This window comes from Denticeps clupeoides, chromosome 2 (assembly GCF_900700375.1).
Source record: "Denticeps clupeoides chromosome 2, fDenClu1.1, whole genome shotgun sequence".
NCBI classification, from domain to species: Eukaryota; Metazoa; Chordata; class Actinopteri; order Clupeiformes; family Denticipitidae; genus Denticeps; species Denticeps clupeoides.
In genome coordinates, this window is record NC_041708.1 from 36117305 (window position 1) to 36142760 (window position 25456).

At 43.6% G+C, this 25456-nt stretch overlaps 3 protein-coding genes across 4 annotated transcripts in view; all 3 read right to left on the reverse strand.

Moving 5' to 3' along the window:
* Positions 1 to 1349: 1349 nt before the first annotated feature.
* Positions 1350 to 3875, reverse strand: LOC114774545 (zona pellucida sperm-binding protein 3-like). The gene is made up of 10 exons (XM_028966332.1): positions 3831 to 3875; positions 3123 to 3215; positions 2655 to 2990; positions 2451 to 2575; positions 2265 to 2368; positions 2021 to 2198; positions 1826 to 1943; positions 1658 to 1743; positions 1490 to 1581; positions 1350 to 1402 (listed from the first exon to the last, which is right to left on the reverse strand). Exons 1-10 carry the CDS (start codon positions 3873 to 3875, stop codon positions 1350 to 1352), a joined length of 1230 nt encoding a protein of 409 aa, XP_028822165.1.
* A 5636-nt stretch (positions 3876 to 9511) lies between these two features.
* LOC114784939 (NACHT, LRR and PYD domains-containing protein 12-like) overlaps positions 9512 to 25456 on the reverse strand; it is a 100311-nt gene continuing 84366 nt past the window's right edge. The window contains exon 11 of the mRNA XM_028970831.1: positions 9512 to 9937. Within this exon, the coding sequence (XP_028826664.1) occupies positions 9904 to 9937 (34 nt within the window). The 3' untranslated portion in view covers positions 9512 to 9903. The remainder of the gene's footprint in view (positions 9938 to 25456) is intronic.
* On the reverse strand, positions 12547 to 23719 carry LOC114784942 (NACHT, LRR and PYD domains-containing protein 12-like). 2 transcript variants are annotated; one of them, XM_028970840.1, is made up of 10 exons: positions 23608 to 23719; positions 23080 to 23257; positions 22530 to 22618; positions 20925 to 21102; positions 20709 to 20797; positions 18408 to 20238; positions 18082 to 18255; positions 17372 to 17545; positions 16858 to 17031; positions 12547 to 12718 (listed from the first exon to the last, which is right to left on the reverse strand). In XM_028970840.1, the coding sequence occupies exons 2-10, from the start codon at positions 23145 to 23147 to the stop codon at positions 12547 to 12549; spliced, it is 2949 nt and encodes a 982-aa protein (XP_028826673.1). In that variant the 5' UTR covers positions 23148 to 23257; positions 23608 to 23719. The 2 variants fall into 2 exon arrangements, with proteins under 2 accessions (XP_028826673.1, XP_028826674.1); XM_028970841.1 differs by lacking the exons at positions 12547 to 12718; positions 16858 to 17031; positions 17372 to 17545 and adding an exon at positions 17767 to 17843.

Sequence of the window (25456 nt, forward strand, 5' to 3'; positions counted from 1 at the left end):
GGATTATGAGAAATGGGTAGAAATATTTCAAGACGACTGCCTGATAACAAGCAGTTCATGGCTGGAAAAAGTTGAGCAGTCCGAGTAACCAAAGACACAGAAAAGAAACAAAAACAAAGAAAGTATGAGAGAAAGCAGAAGGCTGCCATTTATAACAAAATATTTCATGTAATGAGTAATATTGTCTGATGAATAAAAACAAGACTAGATGTAAACGAGACATTTTTTCCTCTTGTTTAATTGCGTTATTTATTTCAGTATCTCACCTTGAGTATCTCACTCACGGTCGAACAGATGACGTCACTTCTCCAGGTCTCGTTCGTGCGTTATTTGGATGTCAGAATGCTTATGATGGGTCATAGATTTCTGGTGGTGGGTTAACAGATGGTTGAGACAAAAAGACTAAACGACGTTTGGACACTTTCTTTGAAATGAAGTGGAGCAGAAATGCGGCCTCAGGAAAAGATGGAAAGTATTCTTGACTATGAGACTAAAAGACCATTTTCATTGACAAAAAGTCACAGATGATCCTGACTAAAACGTTCAGACTTTGTTGACTGAAACTTAACTAGACTAAAATGAGTACGCGCGTCACAAATGCCCATCTACACAAAAATGTGTCTTCAAATGGGTAAAATTTCTATTAAATCTATGGTGTCCACACAATATTATTTCTATTGTGTCCACACAGAAACTGAGACCCAGAGCGGTTACTTTCTAAAACTGGTACGGAGTTAAAAAAAAAAAAAAAAAAAAAAATCCACGTGTACAGCAAATTGGATTTTAGTGAAAAAATGCTGACATTCATCCAACCTGACCTAGAATCTCAAACACTTCATACCTACAACAATGGGGGAATAAACATTCATGGTTCAGATGCAGAATCTCATAAAGCAACGTTTCAGGAGAACGTGTTCTCTCTGTTTAATGCAGAACTAAACGGGAAACAAAGAGAACTTTGGGTGAGACCAGAATTATAGCACCACCTACAGGTGTGGAGGGGGTTAAGAGCATAAGAGTTCAGAACTGTGGACACTGGTATTTATAATAAAAAAAAAAAAAAATAAAAAAAAAAAAAAAATCGCTTGTGTGAAGGAGGCCTAAGCCCAATTTAAAAACTAAAAATGACCACTTGACACAGAACACCATCTTCAAACATGTATTAGAATAAACTGTTCCAGATGTCTGGTTCCTCAGACCCCCATCTGAAGTGTAATTAGTAAAGAGGACCTGTAGTTGTAAATGGTGCATGCTTGAAAAGGAGAGACGGGACTACTTTATATACGACAGTCCATTTCAGCATTTATTTGGCTATTAAAAGAGAACGATCATAAAGAGACACAGGCTGGTCAACCTCTGATGAACAACGGTCCCAAAGATATTTCTTTCTCCCATCCAGAATCTGAAAGCAAGGAAGAGGAACAGGATTAAAATGTATAATCAGCACAAACAGATAAAGGCCTAAAAAAAGGATGCCATGTCCACATACCTGAGACAGAGGTCAGATCTCTTGCCTTCCTGGACCCACAAGAACCATCACAGCAGCTACACAGTTGGTCCTCTCCACCCGCACCAGCCCACCTTCATAGAAAGATCAGGTCCTGAATAAAAAGTACATGTGGATGTTTTTGTAATGCAGCGTCTAGTCCAGACCTACTTGTGTCCTACAAAAGAACAGGCTTTGTGCTCAGCATCAGTCGGGGAAGCAGCCGCTGTTGCCTTCAGCAAGCAAGTGATGAACAGCTGGAACAAGAGATACGGACGGTCAGCCACCATACCAAGGTGGTGGAACCATGAGAGCGAAGGGCTAGCTTGAGACACGTACAGAGCCAGTGTCCCCCTGCTGAAACCTGAAAGCCTCCAGCTGGAACTGGAGCTTGAAACCCTGAGTACGGGGCAGGAAGCGAGAAGATGAGCCAGTGAGCTTGGAGTCAACCAGACACCTATAATAAAAAGGAGAGCAAAATGAGACTACAGCACATCGTAAACAAAGCCATAAAGAAATTAAGCTGCTCCTCACCCATGGTTCTGAATGAAGAGATAACTGGGAGCAGCAGCTGCATCAGGGACAGCGGTGACCACACAGGTATCAACAAACACCCGGAGGGGGACATGGTTGTACTGCTTGACAGAAGCCTCAAAATGGATCAGATCTCCCATGTAATAGACGTTGGAAGGCCTCTCAAACTTCCAATCATCTGAAGAGAAATGCAAATGTTAGGAACAGCCAACACAGTGGAACAGTGGACCACAACTGTACCTACCAGTCATGAGCTTGAGGGAGAAGACCAGCAGCTCCTCTGCAGTTTTAGTAGCAGCATATGGGACCCAGGCAGGATGCAGGGCATTGCTACTCACATTGTGAAGCCTGGTCACGTGTAAGAAGAAACCGATATCAAAAAGCATCTAAATACAGAGAGACATGGGAGAGCAGATCAGCTAGAGCTCACCTCAAATAGTGGCATTCAATCCTAATTACAGCACCACTGGTTCTGACTATTGGAGCAGAAGCGTTAGAAATGGCTCTTGGGATGTAGGTCAGAGAAAAGGAATAAACCAGGGAATCGTTGGTCATCTGTGTTTGAAGGGGGAAAAAGCCAGAGTTACTGGAGAAAGTCCAACAGATTCCTGACCGAAGAGGAACCAGAACTCACCACTACTTGGCTGCCACAGGCCTGCAAATAGGACTGAAAATACAGCAGCTGAGCCACAGAATCTTCTCCAGTCACCCCACAGCCTCCTAGTGAGATGTCTGATGCCTGGATGAGCTCTCCAGAACCAAACAGGTCCTTCTTAACCTGCACGTGCACCATATTCTCATCACAGGTAGCTGCCACACTGCTGACTGATACCGGCTCCCTCAGCTGGAACTGCACTGGGGGGGACGTGGGCTCTACTGGCATCTGAGGAAACTTCCAGGTCAGCTCCTTTACTGGGCCAAGCAGCTGCTGCTGGACACTTCCAGGATCTTGAAGCTGCCCCCCTGACCCCTGAGACGAAGGAGCAAGCGGGGGACGTGCAGGAACCTGAGGCGGCGGCAGCACGCCGGGGACAAATGGGGGACGGGCAGGTACCTGAGGCGGCGGCAGCACGCCGGGGACAAACGGGGGACCGGCAGGCACCTGAGGCGGCGGTGGTGGCACAAACCCGGGGACAAAGGGGGGACTGGCAGGAGCCTGAGGCAGCACGGGCACAAAGGGGGGACTGGCAGGAGCCTGAGGCGGCACAAACCCAGGGACAAACGGGGGACGGGCAGGAGCCTGAGGCGGCGGCAGCACCCCGGGGACAAATGGGGGACGGGCAGGCACCTGAGGCGGCGGCGGCAGCACCCCGGGGACAAATGGGGGACGGGCAGGCACCTGAGGCGGCGGCAGCACCCCGGGGACAAATGGGGGACGGGCAGGCACCTGAGGCGGTGGCAGCACCCCGGGGACAAACGGGGGACGGGCAGGCACCTGAGGCGGATTCATTGCAGGTCTTGGAAATGGTTGCCTAGAAGCTGGAGCAGGACCTGGTACACCTTTAACATCCAGCAGAACTGCACCCATACAAACCCCTACAACACCTCCCCACAGCAACACTGCCACTGACCACCAACCCATGATGCCACATTACAGTCACCACCATGTATGGCTTCCACTTTTATAGGAAACATAATTAACATTAATGACCTTCTAGACCTGCCAAGTCTGGCACTCATTAGATAACTAGTACCAGTTGTACAAAGACTAGATTGGGGTCTACAAAACCGGTCCTGGAGTAAAATGATCCTGCACGTTTTTGGGTCTATCCTCATTTAGCACAGCTGGTTCCACCACTCAACCCGTTACCACCCAGTTCTTGAGTTGAATCAGGTGCGGTTTCACCGTCACCATTTTCAGTAGTTTAACTTCATTAGATGGCAGACAGGTACATGTTTCTTATGGCTGAACGTGGTTTGAATTGTCTTGTGGTGAATGAATAACTAACCAAGTGGGGCAGTGGTGGCCTAGCGGTTAAGGAAGCAGCCTTGTAATCAGAAGTTTGCTGGTTTGAATCCCCATCTGCCTTGGGGCCACTGAGGTGTAACTGAGCAAAGGGCCGTCCCCACACACTTCTCCCCGGCGCCTGTCAAGGACACGTTGTGTATATGTGTACTGTGTGCTGTGCTGCAGTGTATCACAATGAGAATAACTTCACTGTCAGGTACTGAGTATGGGGGTACAGTGGTCACATGCAAATAATATTTGGGTTCATTTACAACATTTTTTATTTTCAACATTTTATTATCTTTAATTTGCACAGTGTTCACTGATGATGACGAGTGTCTGTGTGTAAATGGACTTTATTTTTCATATATATGCTGCCCTCGCTCTGGGTTTTCTAGTCTCCACCAGCTAGACAGCGAGATAACGATGCTCCAATAAACAGACTTGTATTTGCTTTTCTGTGCTGATTTATTGAAGAATGGCCTCTGACCATTGCCTTCTCTATGACCATCGTAAAACTGAAAAAATACAAATGTGACGATCAGCTAAATAACATAGCAAATTAGCTCGTTACATGCGCACAGCAAACTAACACAAAATACACATTTCTAACGCTACTAATATACAAATAATTATATCGTAAACACAAAACAAAAAGAAAGTGCTTATCTCGTCATAACCAATACTTACAGACAAATCTTGTCCAAAGCAACCACATTCTTGCTCAATACGGGAATGCTTCGGCACTATGTTCCGCCATCTGAGTTCTTATTCTCCCGTTTTCAGAGTAACCAAAAATAATATTGCGAGACAGCCGCTAGAGGGCGCTATAGGCCAATTTACTGCCTGCACAAGGCAGAATAATATATATTTACATTTCAGCTCAGTCCTCTACAAGCACCACACCAGCCTTAGATAACTGACTGGGCACTTTAATATCTTATTTTTAATCTTTTTTCACGCTTTTGGTGTCCACTAGTTCAGTGTGTTAAAATGCAAAGACAACTTACAAACAACTTGAACAACTTACCAAAAACCCAAAATATACATTTTGTACAAAAAAAGAGAGAAAAAGTCCTCACTGAACTTGAACAGAGGCTGAAGACATTGCTGTCTGTTTGCTGTCTTGAAGTGTGAAGATGTTCTTGTTTCCGCATGTTTTCTGTATCAGTCCACTGCCGCCACTGCCGTGAAGCCGTCTTCCTTGTTACTGTACACTCAGGACACATGGACACGAGTCAAAAGACAATTCACTTTAGAAAGAGTGGTGCTTACATGCAATAGGACTGCGAGCCACTGAATCTTTCATTACAATCACATCACACCACATCACTCATCTTTACTCACACGTCAAGCTGCCCGTTATTGATTAAAATGGTGCGAAGGTGACAGCAGTATTGTCGTGCATGGGAAACACTGTATTGTAGTGGCGGTGTTGTAGAACAATTGTGACTTTACATGAAGGATTTGTACGTCATTTAGAACAAACACACACTTACGAAAAACCCAACAGAACCTAGACCACTCTTTATTATTTTTTTTTAGAAATATAACCACCTCAAAACCTTAATTGACACATAAAACCACTTCTCTCCCATCTGGACATAAGTGATCTATAAAGGGAGACCATACATTCTGAAAGCTATTTATATTACCCCTCAGCACAGCCGGCAGCCTCTCATGAGGCAGAACTGCAGAAATCTCTCTATACCATTGTGTGACAGAGGGGGGAGTTTTTTTTTATCCATCTAATAAGAATGCACTTTCTTGCCACACGTAGCAGTTTGTCTAACAATCTATAACTTTTTGCATCAAATTTCAGTGACATTACTTGTCTTTTATATGGGAGCCCCAAGAGAAAAAGTCCAGGATCCACTTTCAATTTTATCTTAAGAATGGTACCGATTTTGTAAGCAACAACATTCCAGAATCTTGAAATGAGCTCCAGAAACAGTGAAAGTATTTAGCACATTTAACACAGAGAGCTGGCACAGAGGGATCCATCTTGTTCATTAAAACTGGCGTTGTATGTAACCTGTGTAAAATCTTATATTGAGTCTCTCTAAGCCGGTTACAAACAAAAGTGTACCTGACATTTTCATAGCCTCCTGCCAGTCATCATCTATATTTACATTTACAGCATTTACCAGACGCCCTTATCCAGAGCGACTTACAATCAGTAGTTACAGGGACAGTCCCCCCTTGGAGAAACTCAGGGTTAAGTGTCTTGCTCAGGGACACAATGGTAGTAAGGGGGATTTGAACCTGGGTCTTCTGGTTCATAGGCGAGTGTGTTTTTACCCACTAGGTTACTACCACCCATGAGGGCATCAGGTCCTCACAGTGTCTGTCAAGAAGAATCTCGTGCCCTTGGACAAATGTAATTGACAACCCCAACGCAGGGTTTTAAATGTGATTTTAAAGTGGCTTTAAAAAGGTCTTAAACAGTCAGATTTGTCTCCCTTAAACCTGCAGATAGCCTGAATCAGCGTTAGTCCTTCCCACTTACAGACTGGCACATTCTATTATAGATTTAATCATGTATTCTGTCTATTTAATACTGGCGTAACAGTTTCTCACAAGTTTATACACGATATATTTTTAAAAACATAGTGACCGTGTAGTGCAATTTATTCTCAACTTTGAGGCGTATGACCACTTAATTTACTCTTAATTTAAATTGTTAACTGCATCAATATTTACTAGAGTAGTAAATAAAAAGCACTAAACTATGACTTGACCACGTGACGAATATAATCGTAATTAATGGAATTTAATTTCACTTGACCATAAACTACATTGTCTGAGTATATAAAGAATATCAGATCACACGTGCCACTTCTTCTCTTTCTGCCGCAGGCCTGTCTCCTCGAGATTTAGTCCTGCACAAGGTAATCCTGACTTCCGCTCTCCTTTCTGGCATGTCGGTGTTGGTTGGTTTTCACCGTAGCCGTGATCGTAACGCCGCTCTTACATTTACATTTACGGCATTTGGCAGACGCCCTTATCCAGAGCGACTTACAACGTGCTTTCAAGTTACCATCGATGAAGAGATCAATTCCGGTTCACTAGGACCCCAACTATGAAAACATCTATTTAATTCACTCTGTTGTAGATTCTGTACACAAAGTTCGACAACAAGAAAATTACAATTTAATCTAAATATTCTCTAAAGAGGAAGGTCTTGAGCTGTCATTTGAAAATACTCAGTGACTGAGCTGTTCTGACCTCGAGGGGAAGTTCATTCCACCACCGAGGGACCAAGACGGAGAAGAGTCTAGATGAATGTTTTCCTTTTACCTTCAGAGATGGAGGGACCAGGCGAGCAGTACTGGAGGCTCGGAGTATACGAGGTGCAGTGTGAGGTGTAATAAGGGCTGTGAGGTAGGATGGTGCTACTCCATGTTTGGCTTTGTAGGCCAGCATCAGTATTTTGAACCTGATGCGTGCAGCTACTGGGAGCCAGTGGAGGGAACGTAGTGGAGGGGCGGTGTGGGAGAATTTGGGAAGGTTGAAGATCAGTCGTGCTGCTGCATTTTGTATTAGTTGTGGAGGTCGGATGGTACATAGTGGTAGACCAGCTCTTTCAGGTCCTCATCCTCTTCAAGCTGATCCTGCTGGAGAAGAAAGTACGTTCTGGTTTAAATATATACCTCCCACTACAGACCTAAGAGCGCGTATCTGAGGACCTGTGCATGCAGGGCGACTGGGAGATGCTGGACAGGGAGACCGTTTTCCTCCAAGCAGTTAGACTTGCAAGGAGGGAAGGGGAATTTCTACTCGTACAAACTCTCCCTGCACGTCCAGTTGTACATGGAGTGGTCGCAGTGAGGTCACGGTGAGTTGGGTTTGGACCTGGTTCGGCTTCCGGACTTCTCTAGCGCCACATTCCCTGGTCCGACAGGTGGCAGCTTGTGCGTTGTGATGCTGGGTGGTGTCACCCGCGCACCTCGGGTTCGTTACTGTACGTTACGTTACGTTACGTTGGAGCCTTACGTCTCTTAACAGCGAGACGGGTATTTATATGGCACCAGCTGCCACCCGTTTCCACACACGGGAGTGTAAAAATGACACCTGGACACGACTCAACTCTGCCTGCGGGGATTACCGAGGACGCCGCCCCACACCGACTCGCCGCGTCCCCGTGTCCTCCCGACCCGGTACCGTCGATAATTCCGTTCCGACCAACGGCGCCCGACGCGGATCGTCCAATCAGGTTTCAGGTCACAAAACGGGCTGTTTGTCGAGACCTCCCCACTCCAGAACTCGAATAACCCCGAGCGGCTCCTTCAGGGGTCCCAGGTCCAGTTTAAAGCCAGACGTGAACTTCTGTAGAAGGTCGAAAGACTTGTTTTTTTTTAAAATGACACGTTACGTTCGTTCAGGCTCATGAAGTTCGCAGTCCTGCCCAGTTTTTGTTCTACTTTTATTTCCTGACCTGAACGGTGTCCACGGCGCGGGAACTAAACTCGAACTGCTCTGCGGCGAGACGAGGAGAGAAAATGTCCCCCGCGGAGAGCCGCACGACGGACACCTCGAGGTTAAACCTGTCCAGAAAACGCGAATTCAGAACGATGATAGTTATTATTGGTCTTTTTTTGGGGGGCTGTGACTGACCTATGACCTCTGACCCCTGTGTGTGGTGGTCAGGTTGAGGAGGCGCGAATACACATCGACGACCCCGAGCATTTCAAAGCTTGAAATGTACTAAAGGAAACTCATCTATTGGTTAAATGTGTGTATATATCATGCTGTTATTATTATTATCCCCATTTCCGTTTTTTAAAGACAATAAATCGGTCCCTCAGAAGCCCCGTTACTCCTGACTGCTCCGGCCTACTTACCAGGAATGTGGCTGGAATAATATTAAGTAAATGTTGATATTAATTTGAGTAACGAGATGTTGGTTTTAATGAAGTTGAACCGCCGAGGTGCCGCCTGTCATGGCCGCCCACTGCTCACCGAGGCTGATCCGACTCTGTCTGTCTGTGTGTCTCCAGGGTCAGTACAGCGTGGCCCACGTGAAGCTGCGGTTTGCACAGTGAGTAATGGTCCCTTTCCCTGTTAATCTATTCAGTCTTGTCATGAATTTAAATTGAAATAAACGGACTCGTGGTGAAAATTTGCCTTTTGATTAAATGTAGTCATGAAAAATTATTTTGTAAAAATGAGTAAGAACCCTGATGATTTTGGATATCTCACACTTATCGCCGCTGTCAGAGTTGAACTCAGATGTTTCTTCTGATACAAAAACGGACCGTAGTAAAACCGACAGTGTTCCAGCATCTGTTGGAGGGTTAAGACCCGCCAGGACGAGAAACCCCCTTTGTCATGGGATATTGAGTGTGATTGAGTAAGGTGGATGTAAATATAAAAGTGTGGACTGTTATCTGTTAATCTTGTTAGATAAAAGTGTAATTCTTGTCCACATGCAGTACACCTTGTTCTGTGTTATGCTGGGTAGCCGCCAGATGGCGCTAATTATTCATGTATTCTGGTACGGAGGAAGGAGGAGAAAAATAAAATGAGATATAAGATCAGGATAATTCAAAACTGACATTTTATTTAAGGTCATCTTACAGAAAGAAAATACAACAAATGAACAATAAGCATAATTTCACACCAATTACATCTTGTGTTGAGGCGAGTAAGCCAGTTGGAGGAAGTGTGTTAAATTTGAAGTGACTTAAATAAGTTCACGCCGCGTTTTACATGCCAGCTAAAACACCATCAGCCTTCCGGTGACTTCCAACCCGCCATGAACACCAGCTGCTGTGATGTCTGCGAGTGCTCCTTCTGCACGATGGCAGGCAAGATGTCAGTACAGAAGGTCATCAACACTACAGAGAAAATCATCGGTCACTCGCTTCCTTCCCTAAAGGACGTCTACAACACCTGCTGTCTTGAGAAGGCATGCAGCTGATGTGCAGAGTCCTCATGTTCTTCTGACAAGTTCACCACGATCCGTTCTGTACAGAAACACACAGTAATTGTTGCTATTACTGTTAATATAAATGTGCTGCTGTATAGTAAAGGTCCAGTTAGAACAGATCTGATGTTCGTTTGATGTTTGAATTCATGTTCATTGCTGTTGCTAAAGCACCACAGACACATTCTTCAAGTTCATGGTGCTTGAATGCCAGATACAGTGGGGCAAAAAGTATTTAGTCAGCCACCAATTGTGCAAGTTCTACAACTTAAAAAGATGAGAGAGGCCTGTAATTTTCATCATAGGTATACCTTAACTATGAGAGACAAAATGAGAAAATCACATCCTCTGATTTTTAAAGAATCTATTTGCAAATTATGGTGGAACATTAGTATTTGGTCACTAACAAACAAGCAAGATTTCTGACTCTCACAGAACTATAACTTCTTCTGTAAAAGGCTCCTCTGTCCTGCACTCATTACCTGTATTAATGCATTATCAGTATAAAAGACGCCTGTCCACAACCTCAAACAGTCACACTCCAAACTCCACTATGGCCAAGACCAAAGAGCTGTGTAAGGACACCAGAAACAAAATTGTAGACCTGCACAAGGCTGGGAAGACCGAATCTGCAATAGGTAAGCAGCTTGGTGTGAAGAAATCAACTGTGGGAGCAATTATTAGCAAATGGAAGACATTCAAGATCACTGTTAATCTCCCTCGATCTGGGGCTCCACACAAGATCTCACCACCTAGTGAATGACCTGCAGAGAGCTGGGACCAAAGTAACAAAGGCTACCATCAGTAACACACTACGCCGCCAGGGACTCAAATCCTGCAGTGCCCGACGTGTTCCCCTGCTTAAGCCAGTACATGTCCGGGCCCGTCTGGAAGAATGTTATATGGTCCGATGAAACCAAAATAGAACGTTTTGGTAAAAACTCTACTTGTCGTGTTTGGAGGAGAAAGAATGCTGAGTTGCATCCAAAGAACACCATACCTACTGTGAAGTATGGGGTGGAAACATCATGCTTTGGGGGTGTTTTTCTGCAAAGGGACCCGGACGACTGATCCGTGTAAAGGAAAGAATGAATGGGGCTATGTATCGTGAGATTATGAGTGAAAACCTCCTTCCATCAGCAACGGCATTGAAGATGAAACGTGGCTGGGTCTTCCAGCATGACAACGATCCCAAACACACTGCCCGGACAACGAAGGAGTGGCTTCGTAAGAAGCATTTCAAGGTTCTGGAGTGGCCTAGCCAGGCTCCAGATCTCAACCCCATAGAAAATCTTTGGAGGGAGTTGAAAGTCCATGTTACCCAGCGACAGCCCCAAAACATCACTGCTCTAGAGGAGATCTGCATGGAAGAATGGGCCAAAATACCAGCAACAGGGTGTGAAAACCTTGTGAAGACTTACAGAAATTTTGTCTCTCTTAGTTAAGGTGATGAAAATAGAGGCCTCTCTCATCTTTTTAAGTGGGAGAACTTGCACAATTGGTGGCTGACTGAATACTTTTTTGCCCCACTGTATCTTGTTCCCCAACTGGGAAAAAAACCCAGAACTGTTTAAAATGAGCTTTTACAAATGATGAATCAAATCAAATCTAAGAGGCTTTAGATTCTTTTCACATTGCTGCTGTAATGGAGCAAGTGTAAGTGTAATGTACAATAATAACACCAAATTCACACCAGATGTTTGCCTTTCCCAGGAGCAGGACACATTTATTCCCCAGTTTAAAAAGAAAAGGCCATTTAACAAGTCCATTTTAACACTTTCAAGTGAACAATTCTTCTTCACCCAGCAGGAATTTAGTGCTGTAATATTAAAATTATCTATTATATAAAGTGAAGTGATTGTGATGTGAGTGATTTGATACACAGCACACAGTGCACACAGTGAAATTTGTCCTCTGCATTTAACCCATCACCCTGAGTGAGCAGTGGGCAGCCATGACCGGCGCCCGGGGAGCAGTGTGTGGGGACGGTGCTTTGCTCAGTGGCACCTCAGTGGCACCTTGGCGGATCAGGATTCGAACCGGCAACCTTCTGATTACGGGGCCGCTTCCTTAACCGCTAGGCCACCACTGCCCTATTAAACCAGACTACGATTTACTGGAGAAAGAAAGATAAGTTAAATACAGGATACCAGGCCTAAATGTAAGAGAACATTTATAGAAAGTAGTAAATGTGTACGACTCTCTTTCTCTCTCTCACACTGTGAAAGCCCGGGGCCACTGAGCAGTCACAGCCGGTGCCAAGAAACCAAATCAAGGAGTCCTGAGTAATGTCACCTTGAAAAGCAGGTTGGCATCATCATTCAGTCCAGATATCAACAACTCAACTCGATTTGTCATTTAACAGATGCTAAATGTATAAAACATTTTTTAAAAATGAACTTAAAATGAAAACCAGCGGTGACACTAAGGGGTGGTAGTAGCCTAGTGGGTAACACACTCACCTATGAACAAGAAGACCCAGGTTCAAACCCCACTTACTACCATTGTGTCCCTGAGCAAGACACTTAACCAGGGGGACTGTCCCTGTAACTATTGATTGTAAGTCGCTCTGGATAAGGGCATCTGATAAATGTCGTAAATGTAAATGTAAATGAAAAGTCTAGACATGAAATATAATAAATACAACACTCACCGTAGTTTCTCCAGTTTACAGTGTGGATCCTCCAGTGCTGTAGAGAGAAGTTCCACTCCTGAATCCTGCAGATTATTGAAACTCAGGAGTCTCAGATGTGAGGAGTTTGATCTGAGAACTGAGGACAGAGCTGAACAGCTCACAGCTGAGAGGGAACAGTCATACAGCCTGGAAGAAACATGATGATACATCAGATTATGAAGACAGCAGATAAAAAAAAAAAATCAGAAGATACAAGCTGCTCTTCAAAAGTTACAAAATCAAACAGCAGCACTTCACATCAATCAGATTATTTCCTATTAATGAAACATAAAATGTTGATTTTTAAGGCTTGAACTTCAGTCATTATGTGACCTGAAAAGAATAACAGTGTCCAGCTGGACTAATGATCTGAAAAGTAGCTTTATAAACACTCCACATGTAACGTATTTTGTAATAGACAGGCACGCCGTGGCCATTAGATGGCGCTGCCTGCACCTTATTCTCCTCACCCTTTACACAGAGGGCTTCCCCAGTGTCTCAGCTTGGTTTTGTTCTAACTGCTGAATCAGTTGGTATTTAACCTGGAATTTTTACTTTCTATATTTTCAGGAACATCAAACCCTTTTATTTTGTGTCATTTATTACATTTTTCATTTTCAACCCTGCACCTGCATTCTTATCCTCTGGGAGGATTTCATTTATTCCCCAGTTTAAAAAGAAAAGGCCATTTAACAAGTCCATTTTAACACTTTCAAGTGAACAATTCTTCTTCACCCGGCAGGAATTTAGTGCTGTAATATTAAAATTATCTATTATATAAAGTGAAGTTATTGTCACATGTGATACACAGCAGCACAGCACACAGTGCACACAGTGAAATTTGTCCTCTGCATTTAACCCATCACCCTGAGTTAGCAGTGGGCAGCCATGACCGGCGCCCGGGGAGCAGTGTGTGGGGACGGTGCTTTGCTCAGTGGCACCTCAGTGGCACCTTGGCGGATCAGGATTCGAACCGGCAACCTTCTGATTACGGGGCCGCTTCCTTAACCGCTAGGCCACCACTGCCCTATTAAACCAGACTACGATTTACTGGAAAGGTGCACTTTAATAATTTACTCAGATGTTTTGATATTTTTATCAGAATGATGTTGAAGGTGTTTTTCTCCTGGACATTAAAGAGTTTCATGATGAATGAAGAACATTAACTTTTCACCACTTTCTAAAAATGAAACCATGTCTTGTATAAAACTGATCAAAATTATTATTTGTGCTTGAACCTCTTTCAATTGCACTTAGGTCTAACACTCAGATTACTGGAATTGTTAGGAATGGGCGGGAGGTGAGAGTGTCCCTTTATGCAGATGATCTCCTGTTGTACATCTCTAATTTACCGGTCTCAATCCCTGCTGCTCTTACAACTCTTCAATCATTCTCTCATATTTCTGGTTATAAATTGAATTTGAATAAAAGTGAATTATTTCCTATCAGTACTGATGCTAACAATTACCCTCTTTATAGCTTACCTTTCAAAATTGCCCATCATAACTTTACATATCTTGGTGTCTGTGTCACATCTAAATTTGAGGATCTTTCAAAGGCTAATTTTGTTTCCTTGCTGTCTAAGGTTGTGAACGGTGGTCCATTCTTAATCTGTCCTTGACTGTACGTGTTAATACGGTGAAAATGAATATTCTACCATGTTTTCTTACCTATTTCAATGCATAGCAATATTTCTACCTCAGTCAATTATTCAGAAAGTTGACTGTGATCTCTGAGTTTATCTGGAACAAGAAGGTCCCGAGACCACGCAGAGAGTACTTACAAAGACCAAGAAAACTGGGTGGGTTAGCCTTACCACATTTTAGGTTTTACTATTGGGCACCTAATATTAGGATCCTCAAATACTGGCTTCAGTCCGATGCATCAGATGCTCAAATCAATTGGTTGGCAATAGAAGCAAATTCGGTCAAACCTGTATCTCTGAAAGCCTTAGTGCACTCTCCTATTCTGTCTTCCACTTTACCTTATACTAAAAATAGGATTTGTTAAAACTTCTCTCAGAATTTGGGCTCAGTTTAAACGTCACTTTGGGTTACAAATTTCTTCCACCTATGCCCCGCTGCAAATCACCAGTTCCCTCCATCTCTGGTTGATGATCTGTTCTCTATGTGGTCAAAAGCTGGCATTCATGGTTTTAAAAACCTATACATAGACAATGTCTTTGCCTCTTTCTCACAACTGCTTCATAAATATTCTCTTCCTCAGCAGCATTTCTTTAGATCCTTGCAGGTGCATTGTGGAGGCGATTGTAGGCTGCTTTTTTTTTTTTGTAATATCTGTATGTATATGTATGAATGTATAAATCGATCTATTCTTTTCCTTTTGTTTTGTTTTGTTTTGTTTTTTTTCTTTTTGTTTTTTTGTATTTTGTTCTAGATTGAGGATTGTTTGAGCTGTTTTCTTTTGTAACCTTCTGAGAACCTTCTGCTCATGCTCTAACTCCAATAAACAAAGTTTTAAAACAAACAAATAAATAAATAAAAACTCTGCTGCTAAAATGTATTTTTCTCCCTAAAGTCCTCATCTTCCTCCACTTATCCAGTCTGGGTCTCAGGGGAGCATCCCAAGTAGGGAATCCCAGACAGCCCTCTGCCCAGCCACCTCCACCAGCTCCTCCGGCAGGACCCCAAGGCGTTCCCAGACCACACTGGAGATATAAATTCCCGGCCTCCTGCCGGCAGGACATGCCCGAAACACCTCAACTGGCTCCTTTCGATGTGTAGTAGCACTGAATGTTCGAGCTCCTCGCCCTATCTCTAAGGCTGCGCCCGGCCACCCTACGGTGGAAACTCATTTTGGCCGCTTGTATCTGTGATCTCGTTCTTTCGGTCATTAGCCAAAGCTCATGACCATAGGTGACGATTGGGACGTAGATCGACCGGTAAATTGAGAGCCTTGCTTTCTGGCTCAGCTCCCTCTTCACCACGACAGATCTGTTCAGCGTCCACATCACTGCAGATGCTGCCCCAATCCACCTGTCAATCTCCTGCTCCCTTCTTCCCTCACTTGTGAACAAGACCCCCCAGATCCTTATACTCCTCCACTTGAGGCAGGGCCTCAAGTGGAGGAGTAGGAGGACCTCGGACCCGGAGTTGGCAAGCCACCCTTTTCCAGTGTAGAACCATGGTCTCATATTTGGAGGTGCTGATCCTCATCCCAGCTGCTTCACACTCACACTGCGAACCTAGCCAGCAAGAGCTGAAGTTCAGAGACTGATGAAGCTAGGAGGACCACATAATACGCAAAAAGCAGAGACGAGCTTCTCCTGCAACCAAACACGTCACCCTCCACACCACGGCTGTGCCTAGGTGGTGATCAGTTGACAGCGCCACTCCTCTCTTCACCCGAGTGTCCAAAACATATGACTACAAAGTAAATCATCGACCTGTGACCTAGGCTGCCCTGGTACCAAGTGTACCAATGGGCATCCTAATGTTCAAATATGGTGTTCGTTATGGCCAAACTGCGGCTTTCACAGAAGTCCCATAACAAAACACCACTCGAGTTCAGATCTGGCGAGCCATTCCTCCCAATCACGCCCCTCCAGGTCATGCGGCCATTGCCCATGTGAGCGTTGAAGTCCCCCAGCAGGACAATGGAGTCCCCAGTCGGAGCACTATCTAACACTCGTCCCAGGGACTCAAAAAGGGTGGGTACTTTGAGCTGTTATCATGCACATAAGCGCCCTTTCAGGACCCTTTCTCCAACCCAAAGGCGCAGGGAAGCTACCCTCTTGTCCCCCGGAGTAAACCCCAACAAACAGGCTGACAGTCTGGAGCTAACAACAAGCCAACCCCAACCCTCCGCCTCTAACCCAGAGCAACTCCAGCAAAGGAGAATGTCCAACCTCTCTCAAGGACTTGGGTTCCAGAGCCAATGCTATGTGTCAAGGTGAGTCCGACTATTTCTAGCTGGTATCGCTCAACCTCTTCCACAAGCTCCAGCTCCTTCCCCGCCAGAGAGGTAACATTCCATGTCCCAATAGCCAGTTTCCTTGTTCGGAGATCGGAACGCCAAAGCTCCCGCCTCGGTCTGCCACCCAATCCGGATTGAACCGGACCCTTCGTGTTCCTCCTGTGGGTGGTGGGTCCACAGTTGGATGAGCCCATGTATCAAGTTCGGGCTGGGCCCAGCCGGGCCCCATGGACGAAAGCACGGCCACCAGGCGCTCACTCACAGGCCCCAACCCAAGGCCTGGCTCCAGGGAGTTTTTTCAAAAGTATTTCCATGAAAAATTAATATTCAGTCCTGATATAAACACTCACTGTAGAGTCTCCAGTTTACAGTGTGGATCCTCCAGTGCTGTAGAGAGAAGTTCCACTCCTGAATCCTGCAGATTATTGATACTCAGGTCCAGGAGTCTCAGACGTGAGGAGTTTGATCTGAGAGCTGAGGACAGAGCTGAACAGCAACCAGCTGAGAGTTTACAGAACTGCAGCCTGGAAGAAACATGATGATCCATCAGATTATTAATCATTATTGCTCTATAAAACACACACTTTTCATGAATTTTACATTTAGTTTTAATAATTTATTCAACTTTAATAATTTACTCAGATGATTTGATGTTTTTACTCAGAATGATGTTGAAGGTGTTTTTCTCCTGGATATTAAAAACTGTTTCATGATGAATTAAGAACATTACCTTTTCAACACTTTCTAAATATGAAACCATGTCTTGTATTAAACTGATTAAAATAAAACTATGCTGCTGAAATGTACTTTTTTCCAGAAGTATTTCCATGAAAAATTAATGTCAGTCCTGATATAAACACTCACTGTAGATCCTCCAGTTTACAGTGCGGATCCTCCAGTGCTGTAGAGAGAAGTTCCACTCCTGAATCCTGCAGATTATTGTTACTCAGGTCTAGGCATCTCAGACGTGAGGAGTTTGATCTGAGAGCTGAGGACAGAGCTGAACAGCTCACAGCTGAGAGGGAACAGCGCTGCAGCCTGGAAGAAACATGATGATCCATCAGATTATTACAAAAAAAAAAAAACTAAACCTGTATGCACATATCTTAAAAAATAAAAGTAACATACATAGGTCATTAATCTGTAGAAGCAGAGTCTACTAAAAACATTGTTTCACTATTTAAATCATCGTCCCACTTCTGTAAGTGGCAGGGAACCAGTGCAGGGATGTGAGAAGATCTGGACTCATGTTCTCTCTCCTCTTGGTGTTTGTTAGGATTCTAACAGCTGAATTTAGAAAAGCAGCTGTCTGGAGAGAGAACTGCAACCGTCTAACCTACAAGAGATAAAGTCATGAAGACATGTATCTAGGTCCTGTTTAATAGAATTATCCCTGGTTTCTAAGTATGATCTCTATAATCTGGGACTTGGATCAGTTTGTTTCCAGAGAAACAGGAAAAATACATGTACAAATAGAAATATAATTTTTCTTTATTGTAAATTACAAATAAACAATGAACCCTTGCATTCTTAATCTATGATTTGAAGAAAGTTCATGTTAGTCTTGTTCTAACCTGAGGGTCTCCAGTTTACAGCATGAAGACTCCAGTCCAACACAGATGTGTTTCACTCCTGAATCCAGGATCTTGTTGTAACTCAGGTCCAGATCAGTCAGATGTGAGTCTGGTGACTGGAGAGCTGCTGCTACAGTCTTACAGGACGAAGCAGTGAGGTTACATCCACCCAGCCTGTAAAGACAGAGAAGATGTCAATCATATTTACAGCTGTGTGTTACATGATATTTTATGGATCATTTCAGCTGTAGTGACTGTTTGTCCTTACTGGACGCAAATTTATGTTATAAACTGTAAGACTGAAAGATCCTCAGTCAGGAACTCACCGAGCCTTTCTGCAGTTCCTCACTGCGATCATCAGTCTCTCACGACCACCATCATCTGTCTTGTATTTGTTCAGGTCGAACTCATCCAGAACATCCTCTGATACCAGGATCATGTAGGCCAGTACTGAGCAGTGGGCAGGTGAGAGATTTTTACCTGATTTCACCAACACATCAATCTCCTTATGCAGTGAAGAGTCTTTCATCTCAAGCAGGCAGAGCAGAAGATTCATGGCTCTTTCAGTGGAGATGTTCTTTTTTCCTGATAAATTTGTCAAGACAATTTTGTGTGGTTTGTTCTGTTTGTTCATTTTCTTTTTGATGTACTGACTTGTTCTCTGGAGACTCTCTGAGCTGCTCTCTGTTTGGGGCAGGAGACCTTGTAGAAGTTCCTTGTTGGACTCCAGTGAAATTCCCAGGAGAAAACGGAGGAAAAGATCCAGATGTCCGTTCTCACTCTGTAGGGATTTATCAACAGTAGCTTTCAGCAGATCATCCAGTGAGACTTTCTTCTGTCTTGTAAGAAACGTCTCCAGTTCTTCCATGTTGTTGCTCACATAGCAGTAAAACACCCAGAAAGCAGCAAGAAACTCCTGGATGCTCAGGTGCACAAAGCAGTAGATCTTCTTCTGCTGAAACACAGATTCCTCCTTAAAGATCTCAGTGCACATCCCAGAGTAGACTGAGGCAGCAGTGACGTCTATTCCACACTCTCTCAGGTCTTCTTCATAAAACAAGAGGTTTCCCTTCTCCAGCTGGTTGAAGGCCAGTTTAGCCAGTTTCAGAACAACCTCTTTATTTGACTGCAGGAGCTTCTGTCTGTCCATCTCACTCCTCTCATTGTACTTCTGGTTCTTCATGTTGGTCTGGATGATCAGGAAGTGGGTGAACATCTCAGTCAGAGTTCTGGGGATTTCTTTACTGTCGTCCTGGAGCAGCACTTCCTGAAGAACAGTGGCTGAGATCCAGCAGAAGACGGGGATGTGACACATGATGTAGAGGCTCCTTGATGTCTTCATGTGAGAGATGATTTTGTTGGCTTGAGTCTCACCTCTGATCCTCTTCCTGAAGAACTCCTCCTTCTGAGGGTCATTAAACCCTCGCACTTCTGTTACCTGGCTGATGTGTTCAGCAGGAATCTGATTGGCTGCTGCTGGTCGTGATGTAATCCATATGAGAGCCGAGGGGAGGAGGTTCCCTTGAATGAGGTTTGTTATGACCACGCCCACTGATGATGTCTGTGTGACATCACACAGCTTCTGTTCCAGAATTTGGAGATTAAGCTGAATTCTGCTTTCATCCAGACCATCAAAGATGAAGATCATCTTACAGCCCTCATATTTCTGTGTGTCCTCCAGCTCCTGAAGCTCAGGGTGGAATTTCAGCAGAAGCTGATGAAGACTGTACCCTTCATCTTTAACCAAATTCATTCCCCTGAAAGGAAGCAGGAAGATGAAATCTACGTCTTGGTTTGCTGCTCCTTCTGCCCAGTCCAGGATGAACTTGTGCACAGACACAGTTTTTCCTATTCCAGCAACACCCTTGGTCATCACAGTTCTGATGTGCTTCTCATGTCCAGGTGAGGCTTCAAAGATGTCATTACAGTTGATGGGCGTGTCTCGTCTTCTTCTCCTGTGTGCTGCTTCGATCTGCTGAACCTCATGTTCTTTATTCACCCCTTCACTCTCTCCCTCTGTGATGTAGAGCTCTGTGTAGATGCTCTTCAGGAGGGTCTGGTTCTCTGGATTTAAGATTCCTTCACATATGTGCTCCACCTTCCTCTTCATACTGGATTTATGAGTCTCCAGGACTCTCTGTAGGACAACATCAGGATCTGGAAATGAAGAACAACATCCACAGACAGTCAGAAGAATCAAGAAAATAAGATTTGTTTTGCTACTGTTGATGTTTTATTTGAAATATGATTCATTTTCTTCTTCACTGTTGTACATGTTGTGCTTTTTATTATGAGACCAGCACCATCTGCTCTATAGTGATTCTGTGTTTTAAGCAAGATGTTCACCTGTATGTATGTATATGGTGGCTGTGATTGGTCCTTTTGTTGAAGATTTTACAGTTTCATGTTGTGTTTTATTGCCATTTTTTCTTACGAATAGCCTAAACATGAGAATTGGTGTTTAAAATTCATCTAAACAATCACCAGACTGTAATTTGTTCCAATTTGTTCCAAGGAAATAAATTATGGACTGGCTCCACATCACATTGATTACTGGACACGTGTTATAACTGGAATTACAGCAGCACCAGTCGACATATTCAGGTGAAAATTAATAAAAGTCGTACTTGTGTCTCTGCTCCTGTTGATGGTCGGGTCGTTGGTTATCAGGTTCTGGTGTCCTGATGGAGCTGTGTGTGTTCCAGTCCGCCACACACTGCAGACACACAGGAGGACAGAGAGATAGTTCAACACCTCACTCTTTAAGGAGGAAACAGACGGCTCCCGAGCAGCTCCCGAGCAGGAAAAAACAAAATCACCAAACTCCACAATCTGTTCCTCACCTCTGATCACAGAGGGTTGAATCTCCACTGAAATTAGGAGGACGATCCATGGACCAGTCACTCTTCATAGACACACAGCTGGACACTGGAGACTCGGGTCTGTGTGTCTGATGGGGACCAGTGTCCCCCTCCTCACCGTCCCCACAGACACTCATTTTAGACAAAGAGTCCCATAAACCTGTAGAGACAGAAAGAGAAAGAGAGAGAGCAAGAGAGAACATCCTTCATAAACTAAACTCTGATACAGAACACACCACTCTGGATCTGTTTCTCCAGTTTTCCTCCTGAAGCAGCTGGACCAGGAAATTATGAATATTTAACAAGTGTAATACCGTAGTAAAGTATATGTTTGGTATGTAATTGTTCATATTTGTATTTAGACTGTAGTTAACAAGATGTGCCTTTATAAATATTATAACATGTACAACTATACATCTTACCGTACATGACTATGTGCCTGTAGCTACTGTCCTTTATTGACATTTTAAATAACTGCATTAATTTGACAAATATGGCAAAATGATCCATTCTTCAGACGTCCATTGTTCATTCAAGTCGTTTTCACACCACAGAACAGAAGTTCTCAGAACATTTACATAAACAGCGAACAAATGAAGAAATAAAGCATTTAAACCGTCAGCAGATGTGCTAAATCAAGAAACTGCATTAGAACAGGGTTTGTAATGTACGGTATGTCCACAAAAAGCTAGAATTTCTTAAATTATAGGCTATTCAAAATGCTGCAGGAGCCGCTATACCACAGACTGGCCGATAGGAATTAAGCAAAATACTCCATCATTTTTGGGAGCTGATGCTGCTGCTGATGATGATTATGATGATGCTGCTGCTTCTGTTGTATCGACAACGCCCATGTTAACTTGTGTCGGTCCCATTTCAAGCAGCTTCTGTGTGGTGATTCGCTGCCCGGGTTTATTTAAGTTGGCTTCGTTCTGAGTTTGGAGCTTCACCCCCCATCCACAGATCTGCCCCCCCCCCTCCTTCGGGGACTGTCGGTGAAGCCACGTCCACGGAAGCTTAATTCACCTGCTCTTACTGTCAATTGTCTCTTACTGTCTATACTCTATATAAAAATAAAGCCTTTAGAAAATGGACCATCTCTACATTGCTCTGTATGTGACTGGCAGCACTGCTTAAATATGTTCATTTTTTATTTTTTACATCTCTGATTGGTTTAGAATATGATTTGTTGCTAATATGTGTCTGTTGTGTGAACCACAGGCAGTTTGGAGACTACGTCCCACCGAACGTCTGGTCATTAAGAAATAAGGTGACATGTGTCACCAAATTGGTCGCAGTCTAGAGCCCTGCTGTACAATTAATGTCTCTCACAATGTCTCAAATCAATATTCATGTATTCTTTATATCTTCCATGAATTTTTACATAGTTTCGTGTTTTGTTTTGTATACATGAGAATTGGAGATTAAAATTAATCTCAACAGTCACTGGACTTTAATTAGTTCCATGTTCCAAGGAAATAAATGATGGACGGGCTTCACATCACATTGATTACTGGACACGTGTTATAACTAGAATTACAGCAGCACCAGTCGACATATTCAGGTGAAAAGTAATAAAAGTCGTACTTGTGTCTCTGCTCCTGTTGATGGTCGGGTCGTTGGTTATCAGGTTCTGGTATCCTGATGGAGCTGTGTGTGTTCCAGTCGTCCACACACTGCAGACACACAGGAGGACAGAGAGAACGTTCAACAACTCAGATTCACACTATGGACACATCACTCTTTAAGGAGGAAACAGAAAGCTGGATTATCAAGCACCAACAAGGTTTCCTGTTATTTCTTATTTTTATATCAGTTGAATATTTATAAGGAAATTATCGTAATATACATTTTTTTAATCAGTCCAAAAATGAACTAGAATATTTGAGGAGTTTGTCTCTGTGTGTAGTAATCTAGCGGGTAATAAACTGTGCTGCTGCAGGGAGCTGAACCTGTAATTATTGAACATAAGTCACTATGGTCAAGAGCATCAGATGAAGGATGAGACGGAGTCAGATGTGTCCCACTGAGATGGGTTCTAATTACAGGTCACTGTAATGAACTCCAGAGCATGAAAAATCAAACTGATGTACTTCCTCATTCAGTTCATCACCAAACTCCTCAATCTGTTCCTAACCTCTGATCACAGGGGGTTGAATCTCCACTGAATGCAGGAGGAGGTTCCATGGACCCGTCACTCTTCATAGACACACAGCTGGACACTGGAGACTCTGATCTGTGTGTCTGATGGGGACCAGTGTCCCCATCCTCACTGTCCCCAGAGAGACTAATTTTAGACAAAGAAATCCCTAAACCTGTGGAGGGAGAGAGGGAGAGAGGGAGAGAGAGAGAGAGAGAGACTAGTCGTCCTTTAGAACTGTTTTATGGAAATTGCTGCTACCTTTCACTATTCTGCTAAATGTTGTGATCTGGTGCAGTTGGATCTATGTAGTACTGATATCGTGGTGCTCGTTTATACTCTAATACTGATATTATTCTGTCAGTTTGTAATTGGGATGTAATTGTTCATATTTGCATATAATCTGTATCACTGAGATCTACAGACAGCACGCACTTTCACTTCATCACTAAACAGGGAGTAAAAGTCCCGAACCCCCAGATTAACAGTCACTTTAATAAAGTTTCATCTCCAGAAATTACTCACCGCTGCTGGGTTCGGTTCGTTCGTCTTAAAATCGAGACTGATTTTATTATAAAACCCGCGTCTTCACCAACATGGCGGGTCTGCTGCGGTAAGAAACGCTTTCGGTTTCGAAAAGGAAAAGGAGTTGACGTCAGTTACTGGGAAATTTTATTTAAAAAAATTATTGAACAATTACAACCACGGTTGAATATCACAATACAGGTATATCGAGTAATATTTGAGTATATAGAAGTAATGATATAGATTTATGCCTTGTGGTCATAATCAGCAGCGTTGTACGTTGACGTCGCCGCCATATTGTGAGTGGCTTTTTGCCGCCTTATTGTGAGACGCTTTTCTGTCACGTCGATGACGTGCAGAGACCATATAGATGCCTAATTTCGGTGCTGATACGGGTTTTATGGTCCCAGTCAGATACTGGGGATTAATTCTCGAAAAGATAAGACAAAACAACTGCCTATTTTGTTGTATTTGCCCATTTTATTATCATGTTCACTGTGAAGTGGTGGCCTAGCGGTTACGGAAGCGACCTCGTAATCAGAAGGTTGCCGGTTTGAATTCTGAACTGCCAAAGTGCCACTGAGGTTCCCTTCATCAAAGTACCGTCCCCACACATCTCTCCCTGGGCGCCTGTCATGGTGCCTACTGCTCACCAAGGGTGATGGTTAAATACAGATGACACATTTCATTGTGTCACCGTGTGCTGTGCTGTGGTGTTTCACAATCACCTCACTGCTTTCATTTTACTGTCTGTATTGTATGTATTTGTGTCAAATGATTGTAGTTGTCAGTGAAGATTTTATACTTGATTTGGTGTGAAATAAGGTCAATATTTAATTGTATAAGAATACTGATCTTACTTCCAGACTTATCACCATAAATGAGACTCAAAACCTTCTCAAATATCCATGACATAAGAACTCCAGTTTACAGATATAATCCAACTTGCAGATATGCACAGAACGCACATCATCAGTTGCAGAATTGGATCTGCCGGTACAGATAGATCTGTACACTATGCACCCTTCAGGATTTCACACCCGTCGGTCCAAGCAGAAAATATTGAAAGTTCATTTTAATTGAATATTTCTCAGTGAAATGGATAATGATAATTACCTGGAATCACATAGTTCTTGACTGTATGTGTCAACTAAAGCCAAATGAATTTTAAAATATCAGTAATTTTAACCATTATTTTCATGACCCTGACACGTCCGCAGTTTTATGTCCTCTGTCTTGTGCTCCTGATTACCTGATTGTGTGTCTGTGATTGTTAGTTTAAATGAAATCTGTGTTTCATTTGTTAATGTTCTATGATGGTGCGAGGGCCCTTTCGGCCTGTTTAACTTTATTAAATTTCCCTGTTTGCGAGTCTGAGCGCTTGCTTCTGTAAGATTGGGTGTCGCAGGACCATGCTTTTGTCTTGCATAGCAGCTGTATACAAGAAGATGTGTGAGGTTCCTGTGCCAGTGGTTGTACGTGAAGATTCGGCACCTCTGTTTTACATGCCTTTTGTCTGAGACATTCCTGTGTCAATAGTTATGCGTGAAGATTCAACACCTTTGTTTTACATGCCTTTTGTCTGACGGCAACGTGTGAAATGTCAGCTGTCAGGACCGCCCACTCTCTTTGTCTTCCCCAAATGGGAGGCACCGGGGGCGTGACATCAGAAACAACAGGTTCTGATTGGTCAGTGACAACTTCCTGTAGGCCAGTGACAACTTCCTGTAGGCCAGGGGTATAAAGATCTGCTCACATGTGGAAAAAGACTGAGCTTTCTTGCTCAGGGGTTTTCCATCAGAAGCCGGAAGGCTTCTGAGTCTTTCTCTCCCCCTCTCTTTCTCTTCTC

Bases quoted from the DNA above. Each gene is read 5' to 3' on its own strand.
- LOC114784942 (XM_028970840.1), bottom strand. From the start codon at position 23,147: ATGAAGAGTGACGGGTCCATGGAACCTCCTCCTGCATTCAGTGGAGAT. The intron at 17,546-18,081 runs GTTAGAACAAGA...TGTTTCTTCCAG, and splicing joins TGTAAACTGGAGACCCTCAG to GCTGCAGCGCTGTTCCCTCT. The intron at 12,719-16,857 runs GTGAGTGTTTAT...TGTTTCTTCCAG, and splicing joins TGTAAACTGGAGACTCTACA to GCTGTATGACTGTTCCCTCT.
- LOC114774545 (XM_028966332.1), bottom strand. From the start codon at position 3,875: ATGGTGACGGTGAAACCGCACCTGATTCAACTCAAGAACTGGGTG. The intron at 2,369-2,450 runs GTGAGCTCTAGC...ACACGTGACCAG, and splicing joins ATTGAATGCCACTATTTGAG to GCTTCACAATGTGAGTAGCA. The intron at 2,199-2,264 runs GTAGGTACAGTT...ATTTCTCTTCAG, and splicing joins CTCCCTCAAGCTCATGACTG to ATGATTGGAAGTTTGAGAGG.